The 19,833-nt window shown below is 34.9% G+C and overlaps 1 protein-coding gene across 1 annotated transcript; it reads right to left on the reverse strand.

The window, feature by feature from the left end:
- Positions 1 to 17,565: 17,565 nt before the first annotated feature.
- On the reverse strand, positions 17,566 to 17,922 carry LOC150032373 (uncharacterized). Its single transcript, XM_090306884.1, has one exon. The coding sequence runs from the start codon at positions 17,920 to 17,922 to the stop codon at positions 17,566 to 17,568; it is 357 nt and encodes a 118-aa protein (XP_090163010.1).
- Between the last annotated feature and the right edge of the window lie 1,911 nt (positions 17,923 to 19,833).

A 19,833-nucleotide genomic window follows, 5' to 3' on the forward strand; every position in this document is an offset into this window, starting at 1 on the left:
TAATAACAATAGGGGATTAGGCAATGTGAATGAAAATTCTTCCTCTACTAGCAAGAGTACTACTTTTGTTAAAGCCACCTGTTGTATATCTTAAGATGTTTTGCCTAATGTTGACTATAAATATGTGACTAAGCATGAAAAAGGTAGATTTATGCATGAAAAATTGAAGTTTGTGCATAAACATGTTCATGAAAAATCAAAATGTATGCATAATGCTAAATTTGTGCTTAATCATAAAAATGCTAGAAATGAGCATGTGAAGTCAAAATTTGTGCCTATATGTCTTTTTTTGGAGTTAAAGGTCATATCAGACCAAATTGTTTTGAATTGAAAAATGCTCCAAGAAAGAACTTCTTTGAGAAAAATATTGTGAAAAATCACTTAGTTAAAAATAAATTCTTGCTCAATGTCGTATGCTACTCCTGTGGCAAAATTGGTCATAAACTCAGTATTTGTTACTTGCCAAAGATCAATGGTAGTAGTTTTGGAACTAATTTGAAATGAGTTCTAAAATCTTTGCTCACTAATAATGAAGGCCCAAGAAATGGGTACCAAAATCTTTTGGATGAGCCTTCTTTGTAAGTGTAATTCAAGAAGCAATTGTTGCTTGGACTTCCAATGAAGAATTAATTCATTTGGAGCAATTTTTATGGCTTGCTTGAATCTAACAAAGGAAAATAGCTTTTTTGGTAATTTTATATTTTTTTATTATTGAGATAATTATTCTTCTAATATCTTTATGAAAATTAGAACTCTTGAATTTTTTTTTAAAGTTTGGATTTAGTGGCATGAGAATTGAATGTATATCTATCTATTTGGCATTTATCTATTTTTTTTCTTATTATTTAGCTTTTTGGCCAATTAGATGTTTGCTCTATCTTTGTGTTTTCTTGAAAAATTTTGAACAAAAGAGCATTGAGTCTTAAAAAAATTGTCATTGTTTTGATGATTTTTTTAATAGATTTGTTACATATATGAAGTATGTTTTGTTAAATGAGAATTATTTTTTAGTATCTTATTTGTCTTACGAGCATTTTGTTTTGAAGAGTTATTAAATTCTTTTCTACAGGGGGAGTATTTATAAAATTGGTACTTTCTTGAATTGATTGGCTAATATTGATTTGCTATTATTTGTGTTGATACCATACTTATATTGATTGACTAATATTGATTTTCTATTATTTGGTATCAATGTTTATTTTTCAAAAATTGGTGTTTATTTTATAATTTTGATATTTTGGTATCTAGATTGATTGGTTTTTTTACTTGAATGCTTTTATCTCATTGGTTCTTATTGATCTTTTTTTTTTTTTTATTAAAAGGAGAAGGTTTGATTTTAGAGGGAGTTATATACATTTATATCTTTTTATATATGAATTTCATGTTTGAATGAAATTGATTTCTTTGTTCCCTTATTATTATGTGCCCCTCTTATGCATATCGTTTATTCTTTTAGGGGGAGTTATTGTATTTATATTTTGATTTATGTGTTAAGTGTCTTTTTGTCCCTTATTAAGGGGAGTGTTAAATTGATTTCAAAAGGGGCGAAATTTGTTAAATTAGTCTTAAATTTATATGATGCCACTTGAATTTATAATGTTGTTGCTTATTTTTAGAAAGCATGTTGATAGGAGAAGAAATGAAAAATTATGTGTCCATGATTTTATAATAAACATCCATGTCATTATATTATTCTTATTGTCCTTTTCTGATTGATTCCAAAAGGGGAGAGGTAATAAGAAAAATGAAAACATATTATTATTGAAACAATTCATTGTTTAAAGTTGATTAAAATTATACATGTGTGTTGTTTGTGATTCAAGTTCATATTTCATAGCACACACTATTTTAGATTTCATTTTTCTTGTATTGTTCGTTATCATAAAAAATGGGAGATTGTTGGCTTTTTGGCCCTTAATCTCAAAATAATCAATTTTAATTAATTAATTAATGTTATGATGATAACAAACCTACTTTTATTTATTAACAATTTGACTATTTTAAAATGTCCATTGCGTAGAGCTCGGAACAACCGTTCTCAACAATTTGAATCACCTAAATTGGACCTTAAACGAAGAATAAATGACTGAAAACAATCTTAAAGAAAAAATCGCGAGCTGATGATGTGACATAATTTTTCTCATCAAAGTGAACCAATTGAAAGATGCCACTTGGAACAATGGAGGAGTGATGATACATGGTGGGTTTTTTTATAAAATTTTTGGAGTGGTTTTAAAAAGAAAATTAATTGAAAAGAAAAATGAATTTAATATTATTCTATGTTTATCCTAATGGCTAGTTTTGGACACGTGGGTTTTTTTTCCTTTGGTTGGATTTAAAAAAAAAAGAATTTTAAAAGAAAAAAAAATTAATATATATTTTGCTTGTGTCTAACGATTAGTTTGGTTTAAAATCTCTATTATTGATTTTTATTTTAAAAGAACAATTTTCATAATTTTCAATCCTCTCCAAAAATACAAAGCTTCCATTGTTGCTCTCTCCTAAGCTGCAATTTTATTCTTTTCATTTTCTTCCTGAGAGAGATATTTTAAGTTGTGATAATTGATTAATTGAGAGCTTTAATTTGTAAATCTACCCTTTGAGATAGTTTTCCTCATATTGTGCTTCATTTCAAATCCATTGTAAGGGTTGCTCTTAATCCTGAAAAAAGACTTGTAACGGTTTGATCCTCAACTATGGAAAAGATCAGGTTTGTTCTTGCGACCGAAAAAAGAATGTTGCAACAATTCGACTCTAAGCCATGGAAAAAGTTAAGTTTGAGTGACAAACCCAAGAGAAGCTTGAGAAGTGGATGTAGATTAGTTATGCCGAACCATTATAAAAATCTCGGTGTCAATTTCTCTATCCCTCAACTATTTAATTTTGTAATTAATTTGTTCTTAAATTTTATTGCTGGAAATTATTTGCAATTTTTGTTCTTAAAATTGCTCATATATGTTTATTTTGATTGTTAGAACTTAAATTTATATATCTTTTACCAATCTTTTTATTAGATTTAAAAATTGTGCTTTAAAGTGCGATGGTTAATTTCTTGTTTAATTCAAAGTGAACTTATTTGTTTAAATTACTTGTTAGCAAAAAGTTTGTTAATTTGTTTAATTGGGCTCATATTAGTAATAAGTTTTAATTAGTTTGATTAAACCCTATTCATCCTCCCTCTAGGTTTGCCATATCAATCCTACAAATCATATCTACGCTCAATCTTGCATGCAGAGGACTACACGTTGAGCAAACAACATGAAAGAAAACAATAAAATGCATGAGTGGTGGATGTCAAATCAGAACACAAGTTGGTAGTTGATTTGAGACATTCGTGGAAAAACCAATGAATTTGTGACGCGAGTGATTGACACAAAAGTGCATGAAATTAAATGCAAAGGTATTAACAATCATTAGAAAGAGACAAGGAAGCTGCCCTTTTGACGCCTATAAATAGCCCTTCAGAAAATGATGAAGTAACAGTCTTCCTATCGAAAGATTGGTCGAAGCTTTGCTCAAATTCCATCTCAATCCGCCATTACCACTGAGCTTTCATACTTTTCTTTGAAGAATTCTAAGTGAGAACTCAGCCATCTTCACTGGAAAATGAGAGAGAAAGCTTCATTACCACTATTACAACCACCATTGAAGTAGTCACCAACTTACTACCATCATTACAACCACCATTGAAGTAGTCACCAAACAAGCTAAAAGAAGCGAGAGATTGCAACCAGTAGCTTGACACTTTCATGCTCTATTATTATCATATTTTTATTTACATTTATATTTGTATTAAGTAATTGAGATTAAAAAACTCATACTCTTAATATGAATATGATGCCTTTCACATTTCATCCATTCATGTCTTCTTTATCATTGATAATAAGTAACTAAATCTTACACTGGTTGAGGAAACTAAACTGACATTTTCTCTAAGTCTTGCATAAGCCAGAGTTCATCTTGTTTAATGTATGTATATTACGTTGCCTAAAGCCAATTGAAAGATCGATTTAAGTAGACATACTCAACTGCTTGAGAGAGTAAATGAGTGTAGATTTCATTAAACAAAGAAAGAAGTAGCATTAAAGATAAAGTTAATTTTTTGTAAATATATTAACTCATTGCATGAGTCCTAGATATAGGATATTGTGGCTTAAAAACATCGAGAGATGAGTTATTTTTTTTTATGAGTTAGAGACATAAACACATGACTTATGCATTACTTAGAAAAATGTTTGTAAACTTTTCTCAAATCTTCTTTACTGACCGATATTTCCTTCACTTTCCTTGCACACAACTTCATTGTATTTGTAATCACCATCATCTTTGCCACTTCATCTCCACGCCTCATATCATTCGACACATCATCATCCACTATCACTCACACCAATCACCATCATCCACTTTCACCACACTTGTAATTTAGTCATTTAGTTAGTCACAAGAAACATTATCAATGCATATTTGAAAAACACGTCGTGTTAAGATGAAATATTAATTTCAACGGCTTTTAGTAGATAACCTCTATGTTCGACCTTAGACTCACCAGGATTCTGTTTAGGCTTATACTTGGTTCTGAATAGATAAAACATTGCGTGTAAGGTTTATGATTCATTCCATTTAGAGATTAAGGCACAACATAAGGTTTTAGAATTACATATCATTCTGAAGTGCAACATGAATAAGTCATGAAACTAATGTTTTTTAGTCCCTAGTTTATTGTATTCTATACTTTACTTTGATTTATACTTTGTATTGTAAATCCCATTAGCTTTAGGACAAGTGAAAGATTATTGGGGTTGGTGCCCTAAATCTCATGGGTTTCTCGTCGAATGCATTCAAAAGGACCCGCTAACCGAGAGTCAGAAGATGAAATTTCACCTCGGCCATCGTAGTTTGTAAATTCTTTGCACATCAGTTATTTATTTAATAATATAAGAAGTTATTTTATTCGACATTTAATTTGCATTACACCAATCGAATAAACTAAGATCTAAGATTATTTCATGAAACTTAGGCATGTATGTGGTTGACATACAAGTGGATCATGTTTAAGTAATAACCTAAATAGTTTGTAGTATATGGATAAGATCGGGTACCTTATCCTGGTGACACTACAGATACGACCCACTTTGTAATTGTTACAACAGTTGTAAAGTGTTACAGACGAAATGATCCTAATAGTTCTATAGGATTGTATCAGCAACAACAGAAGCACAAGGATCATCTAAGCACTCTAATTCACTAATTTTGGCAAAATATAAAGCATGCTCTTGCAGAAAACAAGTGAGTTTCAAGACATACCTCTTGTAGAACTTCTTCAAAGCTCATTTTTCAGCTGCTATCTTCTCCGAATCTGATTGCAGACCACCTCAAGATCTTCCTCACTATTCTCTTGGTGCTCTAGATTGAGTTGTGGGACTCAAAACAAGCTTGAATCAAGGGATGAAGAAGAAAAACTCACAGTAGCAATCTTGGTGAAGAACCCTTTCTTCAAACCAAATTTTCTCTAAAATTCTCTATAGATTACATGCCCAAAAATCACTCCAAATTCTTCATTATATTGCAAATCAACATGCAAAGGAGAGAGTTGCATGAGTTGCAGCTCATGCTTGGAGAAGACAAGGCAAAGATGAAAGCTTTTGTGTGAGCTACTTAGGTGTTGGATAATGGAAAATAAGATTTTTCCATTTTGTGTTTGGTTTTCTAATTTTCCAATTTTATCGTAAAATAAAAAAATGATATTTCCAAAATACATTTTGATTTTAAAAATGAAAAATGTAATTAATTTCATAAATTAATTTTTAAATAAAACTTAATTAATTTAATATCAAATATTAAATTAATTTTAACACATATCCATCTTTATATATTTAAATCATATCTAAATATAAATTCTCATATTCCGTTTAATTATCAAATTAAACACGTAATTATGTCTCATATAATTACTGATTCCCTTAATTCTAATTTGAATGTTTTAAATTAACTTATCACGCTATTTTAGAGCTAGTCTGTTACGAGCTAGTAGGGGGACCTCGCGGACCTACAAATCATGGGCTCCAACGATCCGAGATTAATTGGCTAAACTCATTAGACCAGATTAATCTCCATTCGTTAACTAATGGGTCACTCCACTAAAACCCATAGTTGCACTCCCCTCACTGTAGATATATTTTTGTCCACATGATTTAACCATAATAAGCAAGTCGACCCTTCATAGATTGTTCATAATAACGGCTAGGTCAAATATCTGTTTTACCCCCGAGATTACGTCTTATTCCTCAAGTCCCTACTGATTCTCTAATGAACAACTGGTTTGTGATCCAATCACTAAACCAAACTGTCTCAGCCTAGTGAGAGGGTGGGGCCCCTTGTTCAAGACCTGGATTCAGTACTTGAGAGAACAACTTTTCTCCTATCCCTAAATTGGGTAGGCGTGAACTCCATCTTGCACCCTATGTCCCCAGCTATCTATTCGGTCTTACCCCTGAAATTGGAGTCTTATTGAGTCGGTGCTATTGAGCCAACCCTCACCTATACAAATCTAAGGGCAATCCCGAATAAACAGGAGTTCATAGTTAGCTTAGGATTAAGATCGAGTTACCTAGGTCATCTAGGTGAAATAGTCAGTCTTATACAATAAACAATGTTATAAAGTAAGAGTGACTTATTTCTTGGTCCGATCTTATGCAAACTCATTGCATAGGATGCTCCCACTCCTCATGTCATAACATGTACGAATTAGGATCACATCGTATGTAGCACTTTACAACTCTTTGTGACAACTACAGAGTAGACCGCATCCAATGGTGTTACCAGAATAAGGTACCCAACCTTACTCATGTACCATAGATCATTTTGACTATTTACTCGAACCTGATCCACTCTTATGTCTCCACATAAAGTTCAAGTACTCATACAATAGTCATGAGTCTTAGTTTATTGGATTTAGACTTTCATACAATTAATGAAATCAATAATAAGTATATTGATTATAGAAAATGTTTATCATTTTACAAACTGCGAGTTTTAGGACATAAAACCCAACAAGTTCATGTGGAGACATGTGAGTGAAGGTATCCTATACAAAGAGTTTGTATAAGACCAAACCACAAAATGATTACTCTCTCTTTATAACGTCGTTACTTGAAGAGATTAACATTTCACTAGGATGACCATAGGTGACTCCACCTTAATCCTAAGTGAGTTGTGAGCTCCTGCCTATGAAGACAATCCTTTGATCTGTATGGGCGAGAGTAGTCAGATTTTCCAACTCAATAAGCCTACCATTTTGAGGATTTGTCCGAGTGTAAAGCTGGGAGCACAACTACACGAGATGAAATTCACTATTTCCCATATTGAGGATAAGTAGACGAATTACTTCCTTAATAGCTGATTTTGAGTCTTTAACAATGAGGCCTCACCCCCTTATTCACCCGAGAGGGATAAGTTTATAGTTGGACTATAAACTATTTGTTCATTAGAGGGATCAGTGGTATTTGAGGAGTTAGATGTAACTATAGGGGTAAAATGGTCATTTGATCTAATTGTAATTACGAGTAATTCATTAATGGTCGACTTACTACTGATTGGTTATATCTATGGACACATAAATAAATCTACAGTATGAATAGTGCAACTCTGGGTCTTTAGTGGAGTGACATGCAATTAATGAATGTCGATTAATTTAATTAAAAAGTTTAATTAATTGCCAACAAGAGTGTAGCTTAATTGACATAGTGCTTATACTATCGACCTCGAGATCTGAGGTTCAATTCTCCCACCCCACACTTTAATTACAATTCATTTAAAAAAAATTTAATTAATTATCTCTACTAATCAAGTGCCACGTTAGTGTACGTGAACGATGTTGATCATATATGCTTTTCAAAGTTCACAATATTTTGTAGGCTAAATCATCAAACATTTCACTATTATCCTTCAACTAATAAAACAAAAACAACACCTTGTCAGTTTTTTTAATGAGATTGGTCAAGTATATTATGTTAAAAAAGATGCACTTGGGTTTTCAAGAATTTCAACTATACCTTTTAATTTTTAAAAATAGTTTATTTTTTATTTTTATTATTATTATTTTTTAAAAAAGACTAAGATATTATTATCATTAATATATGAACAAAAACCATTAATAACGTGTTTAAAAAATATATCTAAACTTTCAAAAATTGTGTCAATACCCTAACTTTAAAGAAAAAAATCAACTCTTACCATTAATATATAGATTATAATCATTTATCTACTTATAGATATCTCCCCTCTCCATTTTCTCTCTCCCATATGCTTCAATCTATGGCCTGAAATTTTCCCATTTTTCATTTTCCCCCACTTCTTCCATACATCTCTTGATCTCCCTTTCATTCCTCGACATCTCCAACTTTCTCCATTTCTTTTATTCCCCTCATTCTTAAATAGCACAAGACAAACATGACGAGTTCTCTCATTTATGAGCAAGCCCAGCCATTAAATTTAAGAAATTATAATACCCAAATAATCTATTTTTTAAAGCTATATTAAGTTAAGAAAGAACCAATTTAAAAACATCTCATTTATATCCTCAATTATTTTATATATGCATACTCTCCTTTGCTTTATCCATTTGTCCAAAACAGACACCAAATTTCTCAACGAAACTTCAAGTTTGAAGTAGAAAATCACACAAAGCCAAAATTAAAATGCCCTCAAAACTCAGCAAAATGATGAATCACACCAAATACAAGAAAAAAAGTTGAACAAAAGTTGATAAATGGATATCATCATCAATCATGAGGAATCTTCTAACTGATTACAAGAAATATCCAACCTAGTTTGAATTAGAGAATGGATCAGCAAAGTTTTCATAATTGCAAATTTAGTAATGCACAATTCTTTCTTTATTTCCATTTTGACTAGTTGCCACTAAAATTATGGTAAAAATTCTAAACGTCTCTCTCTTTTTGTGTGTATTAAACCGAAATGGCATATTAACTCACACAATGTATAGCCTTATTAAAACATGTTGGCTTGATTATTCACTTTTTTTTTTTTTTTTGAATTTGAGAATTTGAAGAAGGCGAGTAATAGGATATTAAGGAGAAGAGAGAAAAAAGAAAAATTAGGGAAGTGTTTGGCCATAGACTGAAACATAGAAAATAGAGGAAATAGAAGAAAGAGACGATGAAGTGTGGATAAACGTTTTTCATTTGTAAGTTTTAACTTCATGATTATACACTAAAACTCAAATATTGTATAAAATAATAAATGTTAGAATATTTGAACTAGATGATTTTGACAACAATATATGTTAGTATAAATGATCAATGATGTTGATCTGGTAAGAGATTAAGTTTCTCTCTCTTGACATTTCTTTAGAACATAGATAGGTTTCTCTATGAGAAGAAAAAACTACTTAATGAGCATAAAGAGGACCAATCCTGTGATCTTTATATAGGCACCTCTCGTCAGGGTGTTTAATTAGAGAATTGTCTTTTACTTAATTTATCTAATAAAATAATAGGCCTAAAAGACAAAATAGCCTACAATGCACATTAACCACATTAATGATGATATTAAGTTTAAATTAAATATAACATCATTCATGTACTAATGGAAAAATCATATATATATATATATATATATAATTTTTTTTTAAAGATTAATGGTATTAATTGCAACTTCTAAAAATTATAATAAATTTTTACATGAGGTATGAATAGTTTTCGTTCATACACTAAGATAATAGTGTTTGTTTTATTTTAAATTTTAAAATTGTTAATAAGTTTTTGGAAGTTCAGGAGTATTTTTTAAACAATTACTCATAGTTTCCGTGTATAACTAACACTTGATGTATTTGTTCTTTTTTTTCCATCAAGGATAATGATATCAACAATATGTTATGAAAAATAAAAATTTGAAAACTAAGACCATATTTGATAATCATTTGATTTTTACTTTCATCTCCAAATTTATTCATTTGTTATCTATCAATTGTTTAAAAATCCAAGTCAAAGTTAGCTTTTAAAAACTTGTTTTGTTTTTTGAATTTGGCTAAAAATTCAATCATTCTACTTAAAAAAGATGCAAATCATTGTAAGAAATTAGGAGGAAATATGCTTAATTTTAAAAAACCAAAAACAAAAAATAACACCGTTTGGTAACCATTTGGTTTTTAGTTTTTTGTTTTTGAAAATTAAGCTTATTTCATCCACCTTTCTTACCATGCTTTGCATACAATAGTTGAATGCTATTTTTTTAGTTCTCAAAATTTAGCTTGGTTTTTTAAATCATTGTTGAAAAGTAGATAACAAAAGAAGAAATTTGGAGGTGGAAGTTGTAATGACCCGACTTTCTACTATATTTCTTGGATGCTACTACATATATGCATAAACTTGGCAATGTATATTTCTCAAGAAAAAATTAATAGAAGGGTCAAAACTTTTATTTCCAAAATAATCATATCATACTGGTCGGGGCACCTCATACTCTAATTTAGAATAAATTAAATAAACCAAAAAATTAACTAATGAATAAATGAAATAACCAAAAGTTTTAAATGCTAGACCTCTAACCTAAATCATACCAAAATAACAGAAAATAAAAACGTAAGTGCGGAGGCATTGTCATGTCCCAATGATTGGGTCACAGATCCCTCTTGTCATTCGCCGGTCTATCTTTACCTTTACTTGAAAAACATGAAGAGAAAAAAATAAATATATAAATATACCCAGTAAGCGACCCACTTGGTGACGTGAAATTGATCGTGTGTCTTTTAAGCATATGGACAATGATGAATATGAATCATACAAGCTCATGTTGCCATAAACTTGATGACGTAAAGATGGAAATGGAATGTGGATGCTGTGTTATGCTTATGCACCCTTTATGCGATACTTCTTCTAGCTATATGCGTTGTTAACTATATGCTTGTAGTATGCTATGGAGTAATGCATTGTCACAAGTTTCCTTGTGCTGAAACCAAGTATAATTTCAACGCAAGTTTCTCAGAGTAATCCGAGGTCGAACACAGGGATTGTTTTCGTGCATGTGTTACTTTTGTGATACATGCGTTTTCTTGTGCTGAAACCAAGTATAATTTCAACGCAAGTTTCTCAGAGTAATCCGAGGTCGAACACAGGGATTGTTTTCGTTAATGTGTTACTTTTGTGATACATGCGACTGATTTTTACAATTAATAAAGATTGTGTGTTTGTATAGGAAAGTAAATTGCGGTAAAGTAAAATTGTGCAGATAAACTAAAGTTGCGTTAATAAAATAAATCGCGATGAAAATAAACCTAAGCTAATGTGATACAAGATAAAAGATACATGATATACATGATACTGAGTTCGAGACTGACTGTGAAGTTTATACAAGGATCGTGGTATGCAATGACAAGTCTTTATGGATGAATCAAAAGGAGAAAGAATAATTAGTACAAACGTCGCAAGTTTGTTAATTGCATTAAAGATATAACTAAGGTTCCGCTTTCCGTTGGCGTACACCTTTTGGTAATCGGCCGCGTTCCCATATCTCTATGGTGAAACAAGGATGAACGTGGTGAACGCAAGGTTGCTTCCATCTCTAGAAGTACTTCTTGCTTTAGCTAACACATTCTTCCAACCCTCTCTCGATAGGCGGAATGGCATCTTCACTTCTGCTCTCACAGGTGAAGATGTCCTCTATCATGGCTTGACTAAACTTAATTATTTCTTTAACCCAATTAATTTACTTGCTTAATTCTTGCTAATTACCCATCGGATTAAGAAAACGTCATGGAGAAAATGGATTATGAGTGAACGGAAATAGACAGAGAAATTATAATGGAAATGATCATAACATTCAATACTAAGATTAAGCGTCTGATACATGGTGTGAATGATAGAAATTAAGAAGATGAGTACAAGTGATGATAAAGAGATAGAAACAAATACAGAAGAGTGCCAACGTCTTGACACAGACCTGGACGGTGGTTTTGCTTGCCGGCGTGTGGAATGGATGAACAGAAGAGCTTCCCTCTCAGGCTTGCTCGTCTGGAAGAGGTAACCTTCGTACAGAGCTTCGACGGCGGGGATCGGAAGGAATCTTTGCCCGGACCTTGTCTCTTAATTCTTCCCAGATCTACTCTGATTAGTCGCTCAACCAGTCTCTCTCAGATCAGTATATGCACTTTTCTCTATATTCAAGCATTCTTGTATATTTTTCAATTGAATTGTAGAAGTTATTTATAGGCGAAGCTTTGAATCTTTGCATTATGGTCCCCACTTTATTGTTAAGGCAGTTCTTGATGGTGCAGTGAATATTCCTTCTGTTATGCAATCAATCCTGTCAGTAATGCAAAATGCTCAGCTGTACACGCGTCAGAATCCTCCGTAATTGCGTTGCTCTTTACATCTTCGATCGTTTGCTCACATGCGGTGTTGTTTTTGATTACCGCATGCGGTTGAAATTGCGTTGATCGCAAAGCTCTTGATCGATTGTCATATGCATCGTCATTACATTGATCGTCTCTTCATTATTAAGTGACAGGCGCAATGCAACGTAGATGCGTTGCTCTTTTATCTTTGAGCCATGAATGCATGCAGTGACTTGATTTCCTGCAAAACAGAACTGAAACATTCTTTTCTATCATCACAATGGTGTTAGTGGGTGTATTGACGACAATTTATAATTCTCGCATTTCTTAACTAATTTCTATACAATTGACGCAACTTTCCTTTCTTTTGGTCGTAATATCTAAATAAAACAGTATAAATAACTTGTATTTCTACAAGTTATCACACCCCCAAATTTAGATATATGCTTGTCCTCAAGCATATCTTCTACTACGACAATATTGCTCAATTCCTATCCTAAATTTTTGCGTTGATTGGTGGCTCCGAATGCTCCACCTAGGTAACATTACTTAACAGCGCAATTTCTTTCTATCCTTAATAATTCCTAACAAAGCTCTACTTTATTCTTCTATATCACAAATTTCCGCTCAAAAATGCTTTTCTAGTTTTTAAAAAGAATGTTTACCTCTTTTTGTCAAAACAACTTAATGCGTCTGGATGCGGTGGTCAAACTTTGTGTTCTTTATTAGAGACTATTGATCATGGTTACACCCTTTGTTTTGGCTTGTTCCCATAGGTGTCATGCGAATATTCAACTACGGTTGTGTGCCAATCTCACTTAACTCTTGAATTTCAGCTAAGTATAACTTTTGTTGGTCAGAGGAGTTGTCACTTATATTCTTTTATTTATTTTTTTCCTCATTTTTTTCTCTTTTCATATTGCATCGTTCTTGGAAACCCACCTTCGTTTTGGCTTGCTCCCACGGGTGTCATGCGAACATCCAACTACGAGCAAGTTCCATTCACGACTTAACTCTTATCAGGTTGGGATTGTTTTCGGATTTCCCTTGCGCTGACATTGGAGTTTTGTATGATTTTTTTTTTTATAGTAATGGAAACACATTTTTCTTAATGACCGCATCACTTGATCTCATCTGCTCAGACCTTCCCCACCCCCAAATTTAGAGATGCACAAGGTCTTCATTGTGTTGTTTGGACAGAATAGACAAACACTTAAACAAAATTTTGAAAAGAAGGTTTGAGCAGAATTTTGAAGGATAAAAGGTAAAATAGTGCTATAGCCACGAATTAACTAAGTGTTAGTTAGAAAATACAAAGTGTGGGAAATGCTACTAAGTGTATGCATATTATACATCACGGCAGTGCATGAATAACGCAAAGTAAAAGATGAAGAATTTTGCAAAATTGCCAAAGGATGATAAAGAAGAGGCTATTGCATACTTGAAAGAATTGTTACTTAGTTGTATTAAAAATTAACTAAGTATACAAAGAAATACAAATAACGCAATACAAAATTTTTATCATGTACAAAGAATAAAAGAATCAGCTTCATTACCTAGAAAATAATGAATGAAATTATCTTTTGTTTTTGATTCAGACGAGTTCACAAATAAAAATTAACACCATGCTTCCATTAATGCAAATACATTTTTGTTGAGGACGGGCAACAACGCATGTATCATCGCAACACACCCCTTAACTCAACGCATTTCTAGAGGACGGGCGCACGGTATTTCTACCAGTGCAACACTACCTCAACATAGTGCGTTTTTGTTAAGGACGGGCTAACAATACATACGAGCGCAACACACCCCTCAACGCAATGCATTTGGGTATAATGGATGCAAAGTGTATCTGTTATCATGAAATTCACCCATCATCGCGTTGCACACCAAATTTTTTTATTTTTCCTTTTTAATTCATCAATAATGCAAGTCAAGAAGACATTGCGGTGTTCGTCGTTTTATTCAGTCATTCACAGAAATTTTAAGAACAGCTCTACTAATGTATATTAAACATGACATGGAAACACACAAATGAATTAAATTGAAGGTAAATATAGAAAGCATTAAAGGCTAATTATAATAAGCAGTAAATAACGTAATTTTAGAAAGCAGTAAATAAAAGCTATCAGGAAAGTAATGAAACATAGATATAGGGGTGCTAATTGAAAGAGTTTTCAGAATTACCGCAACAGCATCCCCTGCAAGCGGTTAATCCTACTTGCCCAAGTCAATGGTTTCCATGCGTCGATTCGCACTGCCCCCGTAGTAAGGCTTAATTCGTTGACCATTGACTTTAAATGCGTTGTTCTCGTCTTCAGTTGTCAGTTCCACTGCCCTGCGGGGAAATATAGTCTTGATGCGAAATGGCCTAGACCAGCGAGACTTCAATTTCCTGGAAACAATTGCAAACATGCGTTAAACACTAATATATGTTTACCTTCGACGAATGTCCAGTTGTTTATGCGGTCGTCATGCCACTTCTTGGTTCTCTCCTTATAGATCTTGGCATTTTCGTAAGCATCCCTTCGCCATTCAACCAGCTGGTTTAGTTGCAACTTCTGAACTTTCCCCGCACTTGCTAGATCAAAGTTCAGCTTCTTGCATGCCTACATCGCCTTGTGTTCCAACTTGAGAGGTAGATGACAAGCTTTTCCGAAGACTAGAGCATATGGGGATTTAGTCAATAGTTTGGTAATTATACAGTTGATGAAATGTGAGCCCTCATTGCTGATTAAGGCCCGTGGAATTCCATATTGAGCAAATATATTCTTCTTGAGAAACTTCGCCATCGTGGCCGCATCATTCTTAGCACATGCGATGGCCTCAACCCACTTCGATACGTAATCAACCGCGATAAGGATGTATTGATGACCTTATGATGGTGGAAATGGGCCCATAAAGTCAATTCCCCATACATCAAATAATTCAATCTCCAAGATTGACGTCAAAGGCATTTCATTTCTTCTAGACATGTTCCCCGTTCTCTAGCATCTGTCGCTCTATACAACGTGGGCATGGGCATCCTTAAACAGTGTTGGCCAAAAATAGCCACTTTGTAGGACCTTTACGGTGGTTCGCTGCCCCCCCAAAATGTCCTCCATAAGGGGACTCATGACAAAGCTTCAGAATGTGCTTGACTTCATGCTTAGGGATGCACCGACGTAAAATATGAATAGGTCCAAGTCGATACAGAAAGGGGTCCTCCCAGAAATAAAACTTGACGTCATGTCTCAGTTTCTTCTTCTGCTGGTAAGTATAATCCTCTGGTACTTGGCCGCAAACGATGAAGTTCACAATGTCCGTATACCAGGGAACATTAATGGCTACCGACATCAACAACTCATCAGGGAATCTTTCTTCATTGTCTTTTTCTTTCTCCTAAACCTCGCAATTCTCCAATCTTGATAGATGATCAGCGACTTGGTTCTCGGTGCCCTTCCAGTCCTTCCATGCTAAAGCCCACCCTATAGCTTCTACTTAGTTTTTTTCTAGTCTTAAAGGTCCTCAGACTCATCTCACCGGCGAAATTCGATTCTCTGTCCTACCTTCTATGAGCCCTAAGCTTTCTAGGTCAAACTCTTGCAGAAGCAACACCCATCGTATCAGTCTCAGTTTTGCATCCTCTTTTGTCATAAGATATTTGATCGCAGAATGATCAGTATACACCACAACGTTTGTTCCGATTAAGTACTGTCAGAATTTCTCCAGTGCAAATATCACTGCAAGCATTTCTTTTTTTGTGGTTGTATAATTCTCCTGCGCATCATTCAACGTTTTGCTAGCATAATAGATAGGATGCAATACCTTGTCCTTGCGCTGAATCAAAACTGCGCCTACAGCATATCCACTAGCATTGCACATCAACGCAAACAGTTGTGTCCAATCCGGCGCAATCAGAATGGATGCTGTGATGAGCGCATTCTTTAATGTGTGGAATGCTTCAGTGCACGCATCATCAAAATCATATTCACGGTCAGCCTCAAGGAGCGCACTTAGGGGCCTTGCGATCTGGGAGAAGTTGCGAATAAATCTTTGATAAAACCCCGCATGTTCTAGAAAGCTCCTAAAGTGTTTTCACGTTCACTGGTGGGGGTAGCTTAGAAATTGCGTCGATTTTCGCCTGATCAACTTCCAATCCTGCCTTCGATATTTTGTGACCTAGCACAATTCCTTTTTCAACCATAAAGTGGCATTTCTCCCAGTTAAGAACAAGATTAGTTTCCACACATCTCTTCAAGACTTTCTCAAGATTAGATAAACAAGATTCATAAGTATTGCCGAAAACTAAAAAATCATCCATAAATAACTCGACTGACTCCTCTAAGAAATCTGAAAATATCGCCATCATACATCATTGGAAAGTACCTGGTGCATTGCAGAGTCCAAACGGCATGCGACGGAATGAAAACGTGCCAAATGGGCACGTGAAGGTTGTCTTATTTTGATCCTCCAACACAATTGCAATTTAGTTGTATCCTGAGTAGCCATCAAGAAAACAGAAGAATTCATTCCCAGCAAGTCGGTCTAACATCTGATCAATAAACGGGAGTGGGAAGTGGTTCTTTTTAGTGGCCAAATTTAATTTGCGGTAATCCATTCAGATTCTCCACCCCGTAGTTGTCCTTGTGGGAATTAACTCATTCCTACTGTTAGTGACGACTGTCATTCCCTCTTTCTTCGAAACGCATTGCACTAGGCTCACCCAGCTGCTATCTGATATATGGTAAATGATGCCTGCATCCAACCACTTCACTATTTCTTTCTTCATAACCTCCCTCATGGCAGGGTTCAAGCGACATTGCCTTTCTATCGATCCTTTTCTTCCTTCTTTCAGACGAATCTTGTACATGCAATACGAGGGGACTGATTCCTTGAATGTCTGCCAAGGTCCATCCTAAAGCCTTTGCATTGTTTTTCAGGATCTGGATGAGTGCATCCTCTTTTTCTTTACTTAGCAAGGCAGATATAATCGGTAACGTGTTATTACCTCCTAAGTAAGCATATTTGAGGTGCACAGGCAACGGCTTCAACTCTAACACAGGTGGTTCTTCTAACGGTGGCTTAGTGCGTTGCGATGTTCGTTCAGATAACTTGAATGTTTCAAAATTTGATTCAACTTGTATTGTAGCGCAATCCTCCTCCCACATTGCGCCGATTCCAAATCCTTCTTCCTCCAACCCTTTTAGAGGTTCGTGCCAAGGTTCTTCCTACAATTTCTCAACATATTGACAATTCTCCATGTCACTCGGGTATTTCAACGCGTTGAGAACGTTGAACTTCACTTGCTGATCGTCAACCCTGATGGTCAGTTCTCCCTTCTGTACATCGATCAGTGCTTGCCCTGTTGCAAGAAATGGGCGACCCAAGATGATAGGAACCTCTCTATCAACTTCATAATCTAATATGATAAAGTCAGCAGGGAAGATGAACTTATCTACTTGCATGAGTACATCCTCTATCTTGCCCTCGGGATGCATTATCGACGATCTATCGGCGAACTGCAATGTAATTGTGGTTGGTCTTGCATTGCCGATATTTAGCTCCTTGAAGATTGACAAGGGCATTAAGTTTATACTCGCCCCTAAATCACACAACGCATTTTCGACCTTCGTCCCTCCTATTGAGCAGGGCAATGTAAAACTTTCAGGATCTTTCATTTTGGTGGGGATGTTGTTCTGAAACAGCGCACTGCATTAATATGTTAACGCAACTGTTTCATTTTCCCCGATCTTTCTTTTGTTAGCAAGTATATCCTTGAGGAATTTCACATAGCTTAGCATCTGTTCCAAAGCTTCTATTAAGGGAATGTTGATGTGTAGTTGTCAGAGGACATCTAGGAACCTCTGAAATTACTTACTATCATCTTTCTTCTTCAGCCTGGATGGGAAAGGTGGAGGATCCCGCCGTACTTCCTATTCAACTGGCTGCTCATTGAGGTCCTGTGCTTGCTGTGTTTCAGTAACTGGACGTTGCATTGATTTTGAATTCAAGTCTTGTTGAGATTTGTCCCTTATAGATGTACTTACTTCTGAACTGGTGATTCTATCATTAGTGGTTGATTGGTCATCGTTGGTTGCTAAATCTACTGGTTTTGTTATTGAATCTGGTACAGGTGGTATAGGGGCTATTGTCTTACCACTTTTCAATGTCACTGCTTGACATTGCTCTTTACCACGTGACCCCGATGCTCCCGAACTGCTGGGCAGCATAGTAGTCGTTTCATTCTTAAGTTCAATTGCAAGCTGTTCAACCTGCTCCTCCAGCCCTCTTCTCGATATAATGTTTCAACAACGTTTCCAGAGACGAGGTACTGCAAGAGGTGTCAGAAAAGAATAGTTGGTCATAGGGTTGTATATTTTGAGAATTACCTGAGTTGTGATCTTGATTAATGAAGGCCGGAGGGTTGCCTCGATTCCCCTGGTAACTGTTCTGATGATCACTTTGGCTCCCCTGGTTATGATTCCTGTCCCAACTGAAAGTTGGGTGATTCCGCCAACCAGGGTTGTAGGTGTTGCCAAACGGTTCATTGTAGACAGAGTATACGGGTTGTTGATTCCACGGGCATACTTCTACTGAATGTGCCTTTCCACATTGAACGCAATTCATTGCAGCCACGTGTGTCAATGCATTGATATGCACTGATCCTTGAGAGAGATGTCTTTGCTGATTAGCCATAGTCTGGAGGAGTGAGGTCATTGTGGTCATTTGTTCTACCAGAGTACTCATTGCATCAGTTGGTACAACGATACCTTCTGCTCTTTCTTGCTCCAAACCTCTTTCCTCAAACCCGGTATCTAACTATTAATCTGAATTTCATGAAATGCGATCTAAGATGCTCTTTGCTTCCGTATACGACCTGTCCATTAATCCTCCTGTTGCGGAGGCATCATCAACTGCTTACGTTGGTTGATCCAAGCCATTGTAAAAAGTCTCCATCAGAATGCAATCGGAAATCCCGATATGCGGACAACTCTTCACTAATTGTCTGAATCGCACCCAGACGGTGATCAAAGTTTCACAGCCCTTCTGTTCGAAATTCAACACATCCCTCCGTCTCCTTGTGTTGACGGTTGGAGGGAAGAATATGTTCATGAACCTTTCAACCAACTAATCCCATGCATCAATCTCATCTGGCTCTAACGACTGAGCCCACCTCTTTGCTTCATTCCGCAGTGTATATGGGAAGAGATATAATCGAAGTCCTTCTTCAGTCACCCCCAGTATGGAGAATGCGTTGCACATGTCTACAAAGCTAGTCAAATGAGCATGCGGGTCTTCTCTTTGTAATCCTCTAAATTGTCCCGCATTTTGGATCATTTGCAGCATAATTGGTCTTATCTCAAAACTTGCATTCTCCTCAACCGTAGGTCTTGAAATTCCTGGCGAGAAGTTATAAAAATCTGGCGTTGCATAGTTCCTCATAGGGTTGTTGTGGTTAGCAGCAAGAAAAACTGGATCTTATGCCAGCCAGTTCA

This window comes from Benincasa hispida, chromosome 11, assembly GCF_027475165.1.
Source record: "Benincasa hispida cultivar pf3 chromosome 11, pf3_genome.v1.1, whole genome shotgun sequence".
Lineage (NCBI taxonomy): Eukaryota > Viridiplantae > Streptophyta > Magnoliopsida > Cucurbitales > Cucurbitaceae > Benincasa > Benincasa hispida.

Excerpts from the sequence above, each read along its gene's own strand:
- LOC150032373 (XM_090306884.1), bottom strand. The coding sequence starts at position 17,922 with ATGCCCTTGTCAATCTTCAAGGAGCTAAATATCGGCAATGCAAGACCA.